This window comes from Coturnix japonica, chromosome 10 (assembly GCF_054131305.1).
Source record: "Coturnix japonica strain WE chromosome 10, WE-NBRP24, whole genome shotgun sequence".
Lineage (NCBI taxonomy): Eukaryota > Metazoa > Chordata > Aves > Galliformes > Phasianidae > Coturnix > Coturnix japonica.
The window spans coordinates 12,032,965-12,050,195 of NC_140672.1; the positions used below are offsets into that span (position 1 = coordinate 12,032,965).

Sequence of the window (17,231 nt, forward strand, 5' to 3'; positions counted from 1 at the left end):
CTTATTCTTGCAGCTGGGACACCTTGATGAAGACTGTGTAACAGCTTTCTGTGTTTCACAACAAGAGAGAGTAGATCAGCATTAACGTCAGAGGTAATAAACGTATGTCAGTAATTCTCTGTATTTAAGCCCACTCCTACAGTAAATAACCTTACTGTATTAACTGACTCTAACACTCACTTATTCTCAAACATGAAATATTTCACACCTTTCAGAGGTAAGTTACCACTGCAGAACTTCATAGTCTACCTAATAACTATATTTCTGAAGTTCACATTTATTCCTTTTTTCTCCTTTAATTGTGTTTTCTCAGCCTTTTTGTTATTTTTTTACCATGCTGAAATCCTTATGAATCTCTGGAAGTCCAGGCAGACTCAAAACAGAAACTGATGGATGAACAGCAGATGTCACATGCTGGCTTAACTCCCTGCTTTGAAATGATTCACTGATAGGTGGAAAATATCAACACATCAGGTAGGACAACCAAGCAAATTTGGAATTACAGTTCACAGATACTTCAGGAAATAAATTAATTCCAGTAACTTTAGAAAATAAATGAGAAAAGCTGAACTGAGTGCTTCTAGAGATGCTGTATAAATGTCAATAATGACATTCCAAGCTGTAGAAGAGATTTAAAACATGATGGGTACTCTGGCTTTAACCTGAATCTGAAAGTTGTCTCTTGAAATTGAGTTGTCTTTCTGTTAAATAGAAAGTGGTAGAATTTGAAGGATTGTTAAGATTTCCATATAACCTTAGTAAGACTAGATGTAAAATGTAAGTTTTATCTAGGCAAGATCAATTGTGGAGTCACTGTTACTTCCTTTTTAGGTACAGGGAATAAAGAGAGAACAATCGACCTACAAGGGGAAAAAGTTCTTCAGTTCAAGTCTGTGATATTATCACAGTCTTAACTCAAAGGACTTCTAATGCCTGATAAGTAATTCAAGCTTATTATACTACACTGAGTCTGTCAAGCATTGTACCCACGGTTCTCATAGTAGTCAAAAAGCTGCTGAAAGTCCAGCTGAATGTCGATGCTCCTTGGAGCTGGGCTGAAACTTGCCCCCAGAAATGGGAGTCCAGCTGAAATGCTGTGCAAACTGAATTAGTAGGAGCTTTGCCATTCACTTCAGTAGAGAGATTCTGGCACCAGCTTTAGATTTCACTTCCAGCAATTGTACAATACACTAACTTTCAAGCAAAAACGAGAATAGTCTGCTTCTTTATCTCAGACATATTGTGTGAATCAGCTGAGGCCTGAAACTACCCTAATGTGATCAGACATGAAGGTTGCACATCAAGGGGAAAATATGGCAGACATGCAGAAATTTTCTTTGTACTGACAATGTTTCTGAAGAGATCTACATCCTCTTGTTTTCTAGCAGAATTACGACCAGTTGTGGCAACCTATCTCTTGCTTCAGTCTAAGAAGGCTCGTGGCAAGCACATTCCCTTGAGAATTCCATCCCAAACAGGACGTGCCAGTACCACACAGTCAGGAAGCCTGGGGGTAAGTTTTAGAGTTCAGCACAAGGTTCTGGTCAAAATGCCTCTGTGTGCTGAAGCTCTGCCTGGGTAAACAGTCTGGTGGCCTAAACATCGGTGAGGGAGCATGTGTGCAACCAGTTTTGGTCATCAAATCTTGTTCTATGATAAGGCCACCGACTCAGTGTATGAAGGAAAAGGATGTAATCTTTCTAGATTTCAGGGAGGCCTTTGATCCTGTCCCTTTGGCTGCATGTTCCCAACCTTCCATCAGGAAGCCAGGAGTACTGTTCTGTGTCATGAAAAGGCAGCCAGTGGTTTGACTATCACATGTTTATGTGTTTTGATGTTTCACAGTGGGTCTTAAGTAAAAGGAACTCAGGTTTTGGTTGCCTGCAGGACAGATGTTCTTTTGGGTTCAATATGTTTGCATAGTGACTTGCAACCATGGGACTGGTGTTCAAGGACCCTCTTGGTTCCTTCAGTTCCTAGGTTCTTTCTTGCCTAGATTTGACACTTTGTTTCAACAGAAGAGCTGATATTCGCTTTGGGAGCACTAAGCAGCTGTTTATGTGGCTTAGAGGAAGACTGTCTGTCTTCTACTCTGTGGGCATGGAACAGCCACAATTCCCCCTGGAACAACATCAGTGACCCACACCACTAATTGGATTCTCCTTTTTAATGTAGTGGTAGTGAGGTGAAAATGTGGCTGTGGAATAGTTTTACTAAGGAACTTCTATATAGATTTTGTTCATCTTTGCGCACCTCATCACCTGATCTGTGTCAGTGAGCAGAAGCTGAAAGCAGGCATGGGATGTTCTGAAGAGCAGAGAAAGAGATAGGGAGGAAGGTGATTAAGACAATCCCCTCTGCTGCTGTGTGTCCCAGAACTGCCCAGTTCTGTGGCAAAGTGTTGTACAAGATGAAGAGGCCAAGAGATTGGGAGTAGAATGAATAGAAAATATGCCTTACTTAGGCCATACTCAGCGTATTAATACTTCTCAGTTAGTTTTAGAATTCTAGAAGTGAAAGGTAAGGAGGTAGAAGCCTGCAAGTTGTGTCCTTTTTTACAGCTGCTCTTTTCTTATGGGAGGATGAAGTGAAGAAGATTGGTCTATTCTACAAGCTGTTCCAACCTTTACTCTTGATTTGCTGTTGCAGCTGCTGTAGCATCCCCAGCATAGACCAGAAAAGACCTTCTTGCCTCCAGAGATCCAAGTTTGTCCTCTGCTGGCCACTTGAGAGCTCAGGGACTATGATGGGTTCTTTTCTGGTGTTTGCTCTTCACTGTCATCACCCAGTTTCTATCTCTTCCTAAAGCAGTTGGTAGGTTGTGTTCAGAGCCTCAGCTCTTCCTGACTCTGCTAAGCATGTCAGAGCTGATGAGGAGGATGTAGCATGGGGTTTGTGTCCCTTCAGACACCTACACTGGAGAAATCTGCAGCTGGCATGAACCCCACCAGCTCCCTTTGGCTGTTACTGCATGGGAGTGGTTGCTAGCAGGTCATGTCAACAGGTTGAATGTGTCACATTCCCAGATCTCTGATTCCATTGGCTGTGTCTCCAGTGACATGAAATACAGCGGTGGCTGCTGGGGTTCTTCCATCTGTACAGATTTTTAATGGTAGTCAGGCAAATTAGACTCTGATGCTAAAAAACAGAACAATAAAAGCAGCAACAAGAGACAGTCCCAACCAACCGACAATAGCAGCAAAAAACCACCACACATCTCATTAGGTAGAAGATTAGAGACACTGGAAGGTAGTATTTAAGTCTCTTTAAGGCGCTGTTCTTACATTGCAGAAATAGAATGATAATATAATTCCATGCTGATAATATCTCCAGATTTCTATCTTTTGGATTTCTTTCAGCCTGCCATGATCCCCGAGTGTGTCTGTTCATGGGGTTTTTCATTTGGTTTTGTAGAACAGGTTTGTTAACTTGTGCATTCTCATAGTTCTTTTCTTTCCTCTGCATCTTAGAAATCCCAGTGAAGTTCACCAAGAAGCTCGAAGCTGTTAATGCTGAGATTGGAGGCAGTGTCACTTTAAGCTGTGAAGTGAGCCATGCCAAAGGGAAGGTGGTGTGGCGCAGGAATGCAGTTGAGATCAAACCCAGCAAACGTTTCCAGATTGATGAGGAAGGGGTCAGAAGAACCCTGACAATAAGAGGGATCCGGGCTGAGGATGAGGGAGAGTACTTGTGTGAGTCCAGAGATGACAAGAGCAGCATTACCATCACCCCCAAAGGTATGTCTCTGGAAATGAAGGCTGACAGTGTGGAAGGATCCTTGGCTTCCCTCATCAGCCATTACAACACTGCAAAGCTGAGTTCATTTGTGTGTTTATGCTGTTCTTTGTGTTAACAACCAAGTACAAAACTTGTCTTTCTCTCTAAATAACTGTGGAACAACTGCTTCTGAAGAGCACAGCTGTTAAGTGGGCAAATCAGCCTTCAAGGCTGGAATTAAGCATCCCAAATGTAAGATGGGATTTATTTTACCCCTTCTTTGCCTCTTTTCTTCTTGCATCTTTGTAGATGCAAGGAGGATCTCCTCTACAGGCAGGAGATGTGAGTGTGAGTTATGGTGATCACTTCCTGCGAGTCATAAAATCTGATGCTTCCAATGAAATCATTGACTCTGTTGGCTCTTTGAAGGTGCTCATATATAATATGATAGCAGGCTTTGAGTATATAAAAGGCTCTTAGAAAGTGGAAGCAAACAATCTGTTCTCTGTGCAGAAATAAGGGACTTCAATTGCAATGACAAAGATGCAAGTTCTACAACAGAAAAGCTTTTTAATGGTTGGATGACTGGATAAGTCATTTGGAGGGGCTTTGAAGCCTTCACGGTGGGTTTCAGAAAAGGTTAGTGAAATATCTGGGGCACAAAGAGCTGAGCATGTCCTGGAGCAATGGAGAAGGGCTGGATGATTTTTGCGCGTATTTTCAGCCATAGAATTTTGTGTTCTGGTGGTGTCAGTACATTCCTTCGTACTACATGGACGGGTTGGTTTGTTGCATTGGTTCAGACTTTTGTACTAGGAGCTCAGCAGTGGTTAAAGCTCACACTTCTGCAAAGTAAACAAGCTCCTGCAATTCGTCTCTACTCTGTTTTAGCTGTGGATTAGCTTGACAGTTCCCTTCCATAAGCTTTATGGTTCCCTTCTGTAAGTCTGCTTACACAGACTGAGTTGCTTAACTTTAAGTCTTGCTCCAGGACTTTAAGCATATTATTAGCAAAAATATCACAAATAATTTCACCAACAATTCTCCCCACCCATCTGTAGCTTTCTTTTTTTTCACTGGAAGGGTTTACACTGGCAGATAGGGTGGGCATGTAGAAACAACTGCATTAATTCTGACGAAGCTCTGATTTCTCTGACTGGCCTTTGTTTTGTGATTCTGCATGCATGCCCTGTAGCTAAAGCCTGGATGTCTTCCCCAACACCTTCAGTCTCCCATCCTTACTTAAGTTACTCCATTGTAAATCTCTCTGCTAGTCCAAGAGAGTTTTTATTTTACCCCTTCTGTGAGGCAGCAGCTGGATGGGAAGGATGAGATGAGGACAAGGTTGTTTGGGTGGCTTTTTTTTTTTTTGCCTAAGAGCCAACTGGGAATCAAAGATACCAAAAATTGAAGACAAACTGTGTCATACCGAGCAGGGTTTGTCAAATCACTGGCATGCACTGTTAGGACAACTTCATCATCAACATATTCTGGGCTGACAGTTGTCACAAAATTCTGCTTCTGTGTCCCAAAATGTGCACTTATCACTTCTATTGGCAGTTGCTCATCTTTTCTCCAAACTGAATGGTTGTAGGAAATAAAACAGACAAGCAAACAAACCAAACAACCCGCAGATATTAACTTGCAGCTGATTGTCAGTGCTGATCGTTGGGCCATGTGCATCACTTCACATACTTCTGCAGCCAACAGACATTGGAAAATACAAAGACCTTCAGAGACTACTTTAATTTCTAGATGCACTGAATTACCCTCTAGAGTGTCTTTCTGAATATATAAGGAACCACGGGTGACTATGATCCTGATTTATATCTAGGTTCAGGCTTACTGTTTCAGTTAGGTTAGATGAATAATAGTTCCAGAGAAGATAGGGAAATACAGCACTTCATTGATACCACATGTCGGAAGAATGCAGCTCAGTGCTGGGCAGTTTGCTGCTTCATTCCCTCTTACAAGTTGGACCCAAGGCTGGAAAAGACCACTGAGATAGCTGAGCCCAACCCAGCCCACCCTCACTGGACTTACTAACCACGTCCCCAGTGCCACATACCCGTGGCTCTTGAGCACCTCCAGTGACTGCGGTATATCAGCGTGGTTGCTTCAGTTGTGTGAGTTTTCACCACTGGATGTTGTTCTAGCGAGGCAAAAAACCAAAACTGATGGAACAGTGTCTATACAGGAAGCAACTGGCTGTCCTGATGGCTGCCAACAGTTTTACACAAGGTGTGTCATGCAAGCTTGCATGAGTCTGGTTTAAAAACTTGCTGATCTGATAGAAGGAAAGGATGTTGGTGCAGGATAACTGCGGGATTTGTGCTCTCCCGACATCCAGTTGCAATCCCAGCTTATTGTTGCTATAGAAAACAGCTTATATGTAGACAAACTGAGTTAGTACCATTAAGTGGCTGAATCCCTAAGTGATCCAAGGTGAAGCATGATCCAAACTGGAATTTAGCTAATTGTAGTAGGGAATCCAAGCCTTAATGAGATGAGTTATTTAAAAGATGAGTCTTCCATCTAAAACAGCATTGAACTGTTACCCTGGTTGATGATAGAAGTGAAAGTTTAACAGCAGAAGTCTGAAGTTATGCTCCATATTTCTCATCACTCAAGAGAATATTTGAATATGAGAATTCCTTTGGCTATGTTAGAGCTCATCATGAGGTCAGCTGATGTTCTTTAAATGCTCGGAGTCTAGCAATGTGGGGAAGTGGACTGCTATTTGCTGTTGAGCTTTAGGCTAAGAAGCCTGATTTTAGAGGACTGTGGACTTCCCATTTCCCTTCCCCTCTCCTCCCCTTCTCCCTGGACTGATCCCGCATGGCTTGTGAATGATTTCAAAGCAAGGTAAATGAGGAATAGCCATGTGAAAACCTGTTGTTTACTGCACTATAAAAGACATTTAGTCAAAAGACAAGTGTGTGTTCCAAGCTTAAGACTGCAGGAGATCCTAGAAACAACTCAGCTGCTCAAACCTGTAGTCTGGCTGAATATTTTATTGTCAGTTATGGTCAGGAGGAGATGCTTGAGTAAGACAAATAAAAGGTCATGGGTAAGTTGGTCCTTCTTGTGATATTCTTCTAGGCTTTCATCAGGGAAAAGCTTAATTAGACCAAATAATTATAGCAGAAACATCACACCAAGAACATGTGAGTGATATTTCAAATTTCTTGACGTGAAGGTAAATTTTACCCCATTCTGCCATTCCCCAAATGTTTGTTTCCTTATGACAAGAAGAACTTTGCAAAAGTAATTTCTTTTCAGTCTTGTGTGCAACACAAAAAGGGGTATAATCTAGGAGGCCACCTGAAATGTTTTTTCCATCTGGAAGGATCCATTTAAGAGCACCCATGGACCTGGTTATGAACAAGTTTTCTTCTTTGCAAAGGCTGTTGCTTAATTAGCAGATACTGTACCTGGGAGAGGAAGAGGGAAGTAACTTGTTTTGGAAGTCCTGATGCTATTCAAGCATTCAAGGCCGGGCTGGATGGGGCTTTGTGCAATCTGGTGTAGAGGGAAGCATCCCTGCCTATAGCAGGGGGGGGTTGGATCTGGATGATCTCAAAGGTCCCTTCCAACCTACACCTTTCTCTGATTCCTTTGATGATTCTATTTCTCAGCTGCTGGTGTGAGATCTCCAACCTGTCCCCGTTGTCTTTCAGTGTGGCAGATGAAGCTGGTGAAAGGTCTGCAGCCCCTGGAATTCCCTGAGAAGGGAACTGTCACCTTTTCGGTGGAGGTGTCCCATGAGGATGTGGAAGGGACTTGGCAGAAGGACGGCGTGCGGCTGAAGCCTGCACCAAATATCACGATGGGTGTCCAGGGGAAGAAACATTCCTTGACACTTTCTTCTGCGACCCTTGAAGATGCAGGACTCATTTCCTTTAAAGCAGAAGGCATGAATTCATCGGGGAGGCTCACTGTGACCGGTATTGGTTGGTGCAAGGTGTCATTATCTGCTCCTGTCCCAGATTACTTGAACAGCAGAACCAGCTTTCCTTCCAGCTGCAAAGAATGTTATGCACTGGGCCATTGCCACCAGAATATCCCTCCAATATGAAGAGGATTGTTGTAACATGATTGTCCCTAGCACAAGTAATGAAAATGGGCTCAAAACTGCAGGTTTTATTGTTGTTAATTTCAAGCTTTAATAAGCATGGAGAGTAGGCACTGCCTTTCATTATTCTTTATGCCAGATGCTCCTAGAGACCTCATTCCCAACTAAATACACATCCTTCTTTCTACTTCTCAGAATTGCCTTTGTAAATCAGCAAACCATTGGCAGACATTAGCATCACTCAGAAGGACAAGGTCACATTTGAGTGTGAGCTGTCCAGGCCCAAGGTGGACATCAAGTGGTTCAAGGTATGGCATGTAATGGTATTTTCCTTTCTGACTTCTCTGGAAATGAATGAGAGCCTTTAATTTCACTTCCAAGGGATGCAAGTCTGAGCTTTTGCCTGATAGCTTTTGCACTGCTCTCTTTTCTCTATGGTCTTTTACTTGCCCAGATCAGCACTCTTTGTTATTATGTCCTGAGTTCATTTATCAAGTTTAAATTGAAGTTTGTTTTTGGTTTCTTGTGAACTCCTGAGGTCTTGCTGTACAAAATATTGTTGGTTGGAGTAGAGTCTTGAGCTTCAACTCTAACACAGAAATTGTCAGCCAGGATTTTGTAGCCTTGTTGTGAACTGGGTTTTAGGGTGAAATCTCAGTTTTCTTTGCACCTGACAGTGTGAGAATTTGCTCTGGCACTTTGTGTACCTCCCTGGTGCTCAGTTGTTCCTTCCCTTACTTGGGGATAACGTCATTTATTCAAGATGATGTACAAACGAGCTTGTTAACAGTCCTCTGCAGTGCTTTAAGCTGTCATAGGTCAGCCAGAATTTCTGAATTTTCTATAGCCATTCCTACATGTTGAAAACACTGCACTGTGCTTAAGCTTCAGCATATGTTCCAGTAAGCACAGTTCCATTAATTCTAGGGAAGTGGGTGAATTAAGCATAGATCTGAAGGCTGCCTTTGCTCAGTGCAGAGATGGAAGGACTCATGGAGATCTGACTTGATATTTTCCCTTCTAGGATAGGAAAGAGCTCCATCAAAGTAAAAAAGGGGGCATTACTTCCCAGGGAAATAAGAGAAGTCTCATTATTCACAAGTGGTGAACTCTCATTTTCTCTCTCAGTCTGCAACCAGGTTGGGTTGCTGTTTCAGTACTGGCTGTTTTATGCAGGAACTCTGCTCCTGAGGTTAATCCAAGTTGTATCCGAGCCCTTCAGAATGAAAGGGAAATAGCAGCACAGAAATATGGTCTGATTCTGACATAAATAAGTGCAGACCTGGAGATTTAAAATGGATTGTGTGATGTTCAAGGGATTTTGAAGCAAAGACGTCCCCTAGGTAAGATTTGTGGCTGACATTCCCCATACATTGTGGGCACACAAGCTAAGGAGAGACTGATGATGAGCATGCAGAGAAGCCAATGGTTCAGACAGGTTTGTTGTTTGGAAAATAAAGATGAGGAGATTGGTGGTAACCAATATGGCTTCATCGAGGTCAAGCCATGCCTGACAAACTTGGTGGCCTTTCATGATGGAGTAACAGCATCAGTGGATAATGGGAGAGCAACTGACATCATCTACTTGGACTTGTGCAGAGCATTTGATCCCGTCCTGCATGACATCCTGGTCACCAAACTGGAGAAAAATGGTTTTGATGGATGGACCAGTTGCAGGATAGGGAACTGTCTGGATGGTCACACTCAGAGAGTTGCAGTCAATAGCTCAGTGTCCAGGTGGAGGGTGGTGTTGGGACCAGTGTTATTTAACATTTTTATAGGCAACATGGACAGTGGAATCAAATGCAGCCTCAGCAAGTTTGCAGATGACACCAAGCTGAGCGGTGCTGTTGATGTGCCAGAGGGAAGGGATGCTACTCAGAGGGACCTGGACAGGCTGGAGAGGTGGGCCCTTGGCAGCCTCATGAACTTGAGTGTGGCCAAGTACAAGGCCCTGCACCTGGGTCAGGGCAATCCCAAGCACAGGCACAGGCTTAGAGGAGAATGATTTGAGAGAAGCCTTGACCCTGTTAAGAAGAGTTGGTCTGGAGGGAGGTGTCCCTGCCTATAGCAGGGGGATTGGAACTAAATGACCTTAAAGATTCATTCCATCCTATTGTTTTTCTAACCTTAATTTTGCTTGAAGAGTTTTAGAATAAATGAGATTCTGGTTTCCGTGAAAAGTGTTTGCAGAGAGCTCCATTGTAGCTAGTAAGTCTATCTTTAAGTTCAAAGGCAATAATGCATTTACCGTGTTGAAGAGAGAAATGAATCAGGACTGGATGATGGTTTAGAATAAAACATAATCCTACTTATTTTCCAAGCAAATATGTGTAAGGAAAAGATGCTGCACTCAGTTCTGGAAATACCCTGACAAATATATCTCTAGTGTTTCACAGCTGGAGATATCAAGATTGTTAAACCACTGGAAGATGTGGAAGTGAATGAATATGGGAGTGAATCTTTTGTCTGTGAGATTTCACACGATGAGGTTCAGAGCCAGTGGTACAAAGATGACTACAAGCTGAAGGCTGATGACAACATGAGAATGCGGCAAGATGGTAGGGTGTAAGAGGGAGATCTTTCTCCTGAGTGGGTTGTGGGTTGGAGATCAAGCAGAAAGGACATCTGAAATGAAGTGAAGAAAGTTCAGAAGCGAGTTCCCCTTTTGTTTTGGGACTGAGGTTATGGTGGAACAAGTGACATGGTGGGAAGCTTAGTGTGGGAAGTGTGATGCTATCCCACCATCCCACACTGCCAGGAGCAGGTAGGAAATGAGTGCAGTTCTTTCCAAAGTGGGGGTGACCAGGGCAGTCAGTTCACCTCTCCAAAGAGGTTTTGTCTGACAGTGAGTGTGATCCTTCTGTCTCCGGTACTTTAATGGTGACGGTGGCCGCATTCGGTCAGTCCTTGTAGAAGCCATGTTTAGATTCCACTTTGGTGGGGATGTGGATGTGGGGGAATGGGTGGTTTCACTGACATGAGAGAACAGGCAGTGATTCTGTGAAACCAGATGGATGATGCTCAGCCTGGCCATGTGCCTCAGAACTCTTTGCTCAAGGAAGCCAAGTATAGTTGTGGGTTTGCTCTCAAGAGCACAGTTTGGTAGGGATGAGTTGGAGGTTAGACTAGATGACCTTAGTGGTCTTTTCCAGCCTTAGTGACTCTGTGGTTCTCTGCTTCAGTAAAGACCTACTTGCTGACTTACACACGTGTCCAAGTCAATGATGCAGCAGAAATCAAATTTGTAGCATAAAGGGCAGAATCTCGTGCCCATCTTACAGTTGAAGGTAACTATGCTTCTGATGATGATTTCGCTTAAATTATGTTATAAACCAGCTAACATCCTTTGCTTTAATGTCAAGGAAGTTAAACACCACCAGGACCTTTGACAGAAATAAAAACTCCTACCTACCTACCTTTGTGCCCACAAAATCTCCAGCTTGTCTTTTGGGATTTACTTTTGCTAAGTAAAACAGATTATTTTCTTAGGAGGTTGATTTTCTACCTTTAGTCTTCAGATTTGTGTTTGAACGTTGAGGGATAAAAAACATAGCTTGACTTTTTCTTCATTTTCTCTGTCTGTTTCAGAAGTGCACAGGTTTTGGGTTTTTTTTAATATATACAATGTTAGGGTATATATATGATGTTAAGTGTGATAAAGAAAATGGAGACATTTGAGTTAGCACACTACTCAAGAGTTCAGTCCCCAGCTTTGCCACTGTTAGAATGATAAGGGCAAGAACATCCTGGAAAAGGAATTTCTCCTAAGTTGAGTCATTACATTTGAGCTACAGAGACCTTTACTAGGTGAAAACTTGTTGTTCAGAGCTAAGTTGCTGTATTTAACCAAAGTATTTATCAGTGTTCGTGTTTCATTGAACCTCTTTTCCATTTTGTAATGCGAGGAGTTTGATATCGGGATGGGAAGGTCATGGTTTGATTTGGATGTTGAACTGGGAATCAGAAGATCTGGGCTCTCTTCAGGTTGTCAGTTTTATTGTCTGACTTCTTAACAACATTCCTTTCTTTCTATTATTTTTTAATGATTTTTTAAGGCATTTTGAGGTGATAGGTGTAGTGTTCATGTGCAGTAATGCTGACGTGAGTAAGTAGGGTGATAATGTAAGGGTTTTTTACATTCTTTCTAAATATCTGCTTTCTCTTGTTCCATCCTTCTTAAAGAGCAATCCATTAATCTAGTAAAGGAGCTGTGTGATGAGGATGTGACTGAGCCTGAAGAAGCCAAATTTGAATGCGAGATATCTGTTCCTTCTGTGAAACCTCCCAAGTGGTATCTACGTGGGGAAGTCTTACAGGCTGGCAGAAACTTGATTATGCAGCAAGAAGGACAGCCCTCCCGCCCACGTGACCGCTACTATCCAATCACCGTCTCCGCCGCCCCCGCCCCTCGTGGTGCTGTGCTGTCCTGTGGTGCATTGCGCGGTGTTGGTAAGATGGCGGCCGTGAGTCTGAGGCTCAGAGACCTGGTGTGGTGAGTTCAGTGCGCTGCGCTGCGGGCGGAGCGCGGTCCTATCCGATCCGATGGAGTAGAAGGACGCTAAAGCCAAACATGGGGCAAAGCCATGGCAATGGCACCTGCAGCACGGACACCCCGCAGCCCTGCCCGGCCCCGCACCTTCATAGATGATCCCGCATCCTCCCCGCTGGGTGGGCGGGGAGGAACGAAAAGGGACGGGATGGGGATGGGATGGGGATGGGATGGGATGGGATGGGATGGGATGGGATGGGATGGGATGGGATGGGGATGGGGATGGGGATGGGATGGGATAGAGATGGGATGGGGATGGGATGGGGTGGGATGGGATGGGGAACGGGAGGGAATGGAAAGGAACATAAGGGCTGTGCCAGCAATGCCGCCGCCAGAGGCCACCCAGGCCCCGACCACCGGGGTACCACGAAGCCACGGCGGCTGCTGGGGCCGCTCCCTTCACAGTGGCTTTGCCCCCAGCTCCTGAATCCCCCGTTGTTGTGTTCCCCCATGAGCCCCTGCCCTGAGTGCTGTGCTTCAGCCTCAGTTATTGAGCCCACTGTAACTGCCTTCTCAAAGGGTTGCCCAAGGAATCAGAACAGCAGAGCTCCCATTGGGCCCAAGGCAGAGTTTTGCTGAGGGTGAAGGAAGGAGGAAGTTTCAGCCCTGGATGGACGCCGTTCTGTGCCCACAGAGGAGCTTTGTGCCCTCGATGCTGAAGCAGCACCCAGAGCTGGTGGCGGGTGCAGGACCTGAACTCAGAGCCACAAGGAAATCAGAACAGGATGCAGTCAGTGCTGATTGTCACTGCTTTGACTCGGCTTTAAGACTCTGTGCAGAGTCTCAGAAATACCCACAGAGTAACAACAAAAAGGAGCAGGGCTGGAAAGGAACAGGGCTGGTTTTAATTGTTGTTGTTTTAAACTGTCCAATCAGGCGATGGTGTTAAGCCGTCATGTCGGACAGGTCCAGAAGGAGCTCATCCACATCCTCAACGTCACATCAGTTTCTCCTTCCAGTTCTTCTGTGAGCTCCATCAGAAGCTCCTCAAGGTTGTTGTCTTCAGTGATGGCTGCTTCCCCTGCCCCTGTGCAGCTCAGCTGCTAATTTTCTGCCCCTTGTGAGGAACATGATGTAGTGTTGGATTCCTCTGGCTGTGCCATGGGGTCTGCGTGGCTTCCTGGGAGCAGCTCCAGACTTGTGGGAAGGAAAAGAACAATCTACGTGACATTTCTGAGATGTGCTTTCAGCTCTGAGGTCTGTAGTTGACCCTCCCGCCCCTCACACCCACATAGGGATGGTGATTCGATTAACCTGCGGCTGCCTTTGGAGTTAAGGAAACCAGCAGGTGCCTTTTTCATCTGTTCAAGTAGAGCAGTTTGAGTCTGGCAATCAGGGGCTGGGCTTTGTAGCAGAAACACATTGCCACCCTCAATGCTTTGTCTGTAAACATGTCAAGAAATCTTCCTCTGCAAAATCCTGCTTGTTGGCTGAGGTACTTTTCCCCATGAACTCAGCAGAGGTTTTGACAAAGCAGTTTCAATGATCTCAGATGACCTCTTCCTTTGTTGCATTATGCCATGACACATCTCAAACACCCCATTTTCCCCCAGTGTGAAAGAACTTCTGTCTGATGGGAAAAGGGCATTAAGGAAGAACAAGTTGTGGTCATCACCTGCTTGGAAGCTTTATGACTTCGGTGCTGAGCACGGTGTATTCGGGCGGGACTGAAGCAAGAGTCTCCTAGGAAGAAACAAGACAGAGTATGAAGCACGGGTCAGAGTTTCCACAAGTACCTTGTGAGACATCTGCTGCCTTCAAGGGAAACAGAAGAGCTGTAGAACACTTGGAATTTCTTCCTTTTCTTCAAGGGCAATGTAAACCTTTCATATCCACTACTGCTTTTGCCACTGCTCTTACCATTGGTAGTTTTTTAGCTGGGGGCTCATCCGCGTCCTCAGCAGCAGATGGATGAATTTCTGCGGCTTTTCGTTTCTGTCTCCGCGTTGGGGGGAAGGTGTTTTTCCAATCAATGGGCCTCACAGAGACCCTGCGCCCACCTAAAGTAAAAGGAAGAGAGAGCTGGAACTGTCTTGCTGCGCCTCAAGAGAGATCAAGTTCTCTTATCAGTCCCACCACCCTTCCACAAAGTTAAATACATTTGGCCAGTGGAATTGCATTGCCCTGTCCGGGATTCTCAGCCATGTTTTGCACACGGTCATCTCTGTGTACCAACAACGCATACAAAGGAACAAAGAAACCCAATAGCTGCACTCAGTAATAATCCAGGGCAAGGAAAAGTCTGACAGAGAGCAATGCAAAATGACAGCACTGCTTTTCTGAGGCACCGTAACGAGCTCCTCGTGCTCACCTTTAACTCTTTTCTTGCAGGGTGATTCCCCTGCTTTTCCCTTCTCCTCCTCCGACCGTTTGCGTTTTAGTCCAGCTGGGCCATGGGAGGAAACTGGGATGTCAACTGCAAAGAGTCCCGGGAAAGAACAGTCAGATCTCAGTAGAAAAACAGTGCATCAAACCCAGGAGCCTGTTGAGTATCTGTACCTCTCTCTGGTGCCTTGTCAACCTCTGTCTGGTTCCCCAGACTTTTTGCAAGGCCGCTCTTTGGAGGAAGGCCACTGGTGTCAACTTCTGGCAGAAAGGAAACAAGGAATGATTGATGAGCGTCTCTTTGGGGGCAGGTTTGAGCACAGTCAACCACAAGCTTCACATTTTCAAGCACTGTTTGTTACATTTGCCTTCCGCTGCCCAAATGCTGTGCAGTCAGCACAGACTTGCAGTGCATCTTCCTCACTCCAGAAAAAGCCCAGCGCTGCTCTGACAGCCAAAGCACAGACGGATATTTCACTATCACGACTCTCCCCTGCCTCCCCAGTGAATGGTGACATGCATCCTGCACCCGCTCAGAACTGACATTCAGAATTGAGCCTTTCATGCTTCACGCCATCGGACACTCACTGTGGCTCAGCAGCGCAGTCGGTCTGTTCCCACCGCGTTCCTTCAGGTGGCGAAAGGCGCAGTGTGGTTTCTGGCAGCCTCCGGGCTGGTTCTCCCAGAAGCAGGGAATCAAACTGCGCTGCTTCTGCAGAGAGAAGGAAAGGAAGGGCCATGGAAACAGGCACATCAGGTCTGCAGGGAGATGCCGCGCTCCAACAGCCATCAGAAACCATTGTGTGGAGCCTTAGCTCTGTACCCTCATTTCCTGCCCCTCCTATCACTACTCCAAGCAGCCAGAATGAACTGCTCTGGAGAAATCCAGGATGGAGAAGGCCCGATAGGGCACAACCGAGCCCTGCTGGCAGGAGGGCAGTGCCACTCTCTCCTACCACCCAGCTCCAGCAGCTTTAGGAGGCTGAGCAATGCGAGCTTTTTGCATCTGGGGAGAAAATGCTTTTGGCTCCTAATGCAAACATCTCCCGCTGTGATATACCTAAGGCACTGAATTCTCTGCCTTCTTTACCTCCTCCCAGTCCCCTCTAGAAACAGAAACCAGTAAGATTTTCACAGCAAACATATCCAGCCTGCAGAAGTGCATTCAGCCCAACCACAGCCATGAAAAGTGGTGTTGTAGACTAAGCTGGAAAGCACATCTTTAGGCAAACACTCACATCAATCCTCATGTGACGGAACTTGCAGTTACTCCTCGAGCAGCCGCCCTCCATCCACAGTCTGCAGACTCGTTCGCTCCCCAGAGCCGCTTCACAGTGGCGGAAGGGGCAGCTGTCTCCCTGCAAGCACAAGGAAACCACAGGAAAATAAGAGCACAGCCTGAAACGTGTCCATGCCATTAGCCCAGGCTGTTAGCAGCGCTATGAGGGTAACATCACCAGCAGGTCTCCCCTGCTCCACCCCTTTCTCTTCAACATGAGGAAATGGAAGAAAACCCAGGCAGAAGAAAGTCAACCGTACCTTAGTGCAGGTGGAGTAGAAGTAGAAGTAGCAGTCGCCTCTTTGCTGAGACATGGTGAAATTCTTAGAGCCCGTCTGGGTTATCTCCAGAGGAATTCCCTGCTCTTGCAAAGAGACGGTTGTGCTCGAACTGCTTGGATCCCCAAAGAGTCCTCTCAGACCGGAACCCTACAGGAAGTGCCTACATGGGAAGAATCATGAGGAATAAGCATTTTCCCAGCTTTCTTTTGATGCAGTTTGGGCTCTCGAGGAGGGCAATGCCTTGGAAGCAGCTGGTTGCAAGAACTGTGCCAGCTCTGGATCCAATGTGTGTCTAAGTGCCATGACTTCCCCAGCAAGTGCTGTTCTCCATCCCACCAGCAGTTATATACCTTGCAGCATACATTTTGTGTTCCTGCCATGAGAAGGACTCCATCATCTTCCCTTGCTGCAGCTGCAGTGGATGCAGTGCTACCACTCACACGTTTGAGAAACCTCCAGTTCTGGCTTACCTGGGCACAGCTGCAGTTCTCCTCCCTTCCAGCTAACACACCAGTGCAATGGCTGGGCAACACCGTCAGTGAGAGCAGGTAGCACCAGCAGCCACCACCACCGTCACTGCCAGCCGGGACGAGGGCTGACACAGCGTGTCCACACTCTGCGCAGCACTCACGGCTCTGGCACTCACTGGTGGCAGCCGCAGCCCCAGGCAGCGCTTGTGAGCTCACTGTGCTTGTGATGTCACTGCACAGCCCACGGCCCAGCTCAGCACCTGGATCTCACCAGGACTTCAGGGGGTTCTGTTAAAAATGTGCTGGATCCGGGGGTCAATAAAGCACAAGTTGCACTCCATGAAGTCTGTGCTCTCCTTCCCTTCTAATGTCTAAAACAAAGGCTGGGGACCAGCAGCAGTTCTGCAGGGCTGTAGCAGCGATGCTCAGTCACGGCTTGAAGCAGAGATTGAGCACCTGGTGGGATGGCAGGGCCAACCCAGGGCAGCTCAGGCACATGCAAACCCCTCCCAGACATCACTGAAGGGTTGGC

At 45.8% G+C, this 17,231-nt stretch overlaps 2 protein-coding genes across 2 annotated transcripts; one reads left to right on the forward strand and one right to left on the reverse strand.

Annotated features, from left to right (window-relative positions):
* Positions 1-639: 639 nt before the first annotated feature.
* On the forward strand, positions 640-7,830 carry LOC146759358 (obscurin-like protein 1). Its single transcript, XM_085510356.1, has 5 exons — positions 640-646; positions 832-889; positions 1,479-1,513; positions 3,471-3,737; positions 7,398-7,830. Exons 1-5 carry the CDS (start codon positions 640-642, stop codon positions 7,793-7,795), a joined length of 765 nt encoding a protein of 254 aa, XP_085366482.1. The 3' UTR covers positions 7,796-7,830.
* Positions 7,831-13,167: 5,337 nt separating this feature from the next.
* Positions 13,168-16,789, reverse strand: LOC146759359 (uncharacterized). The gene is made up of 8 exons (XM_085510639.1): positions 16,209-16,789; positions 15,908-16,027; positions 15,258-15,381; positions 14,844-14,930; positions 14,656-14,760; positions 14,205-14,344; positions 13,960-14,027; positions 13,168-13,481 (listed from the first exon to the last, which is right to left on the reverse strand). The coding sequence occupies exons 1-8, from the start codon at positions 16,260-16,262 to the stop codon at positions 13,388-13,390; spliced, it is 792 nt and encodes a 263-aa protein (XP_085366765.1). The 5' UTR covers positions 16,263-16,789; the 3' UTR covers positions 13,168-13,387.
* Positions 16,790-17,231: the final 442 nt, after the last annotated feature.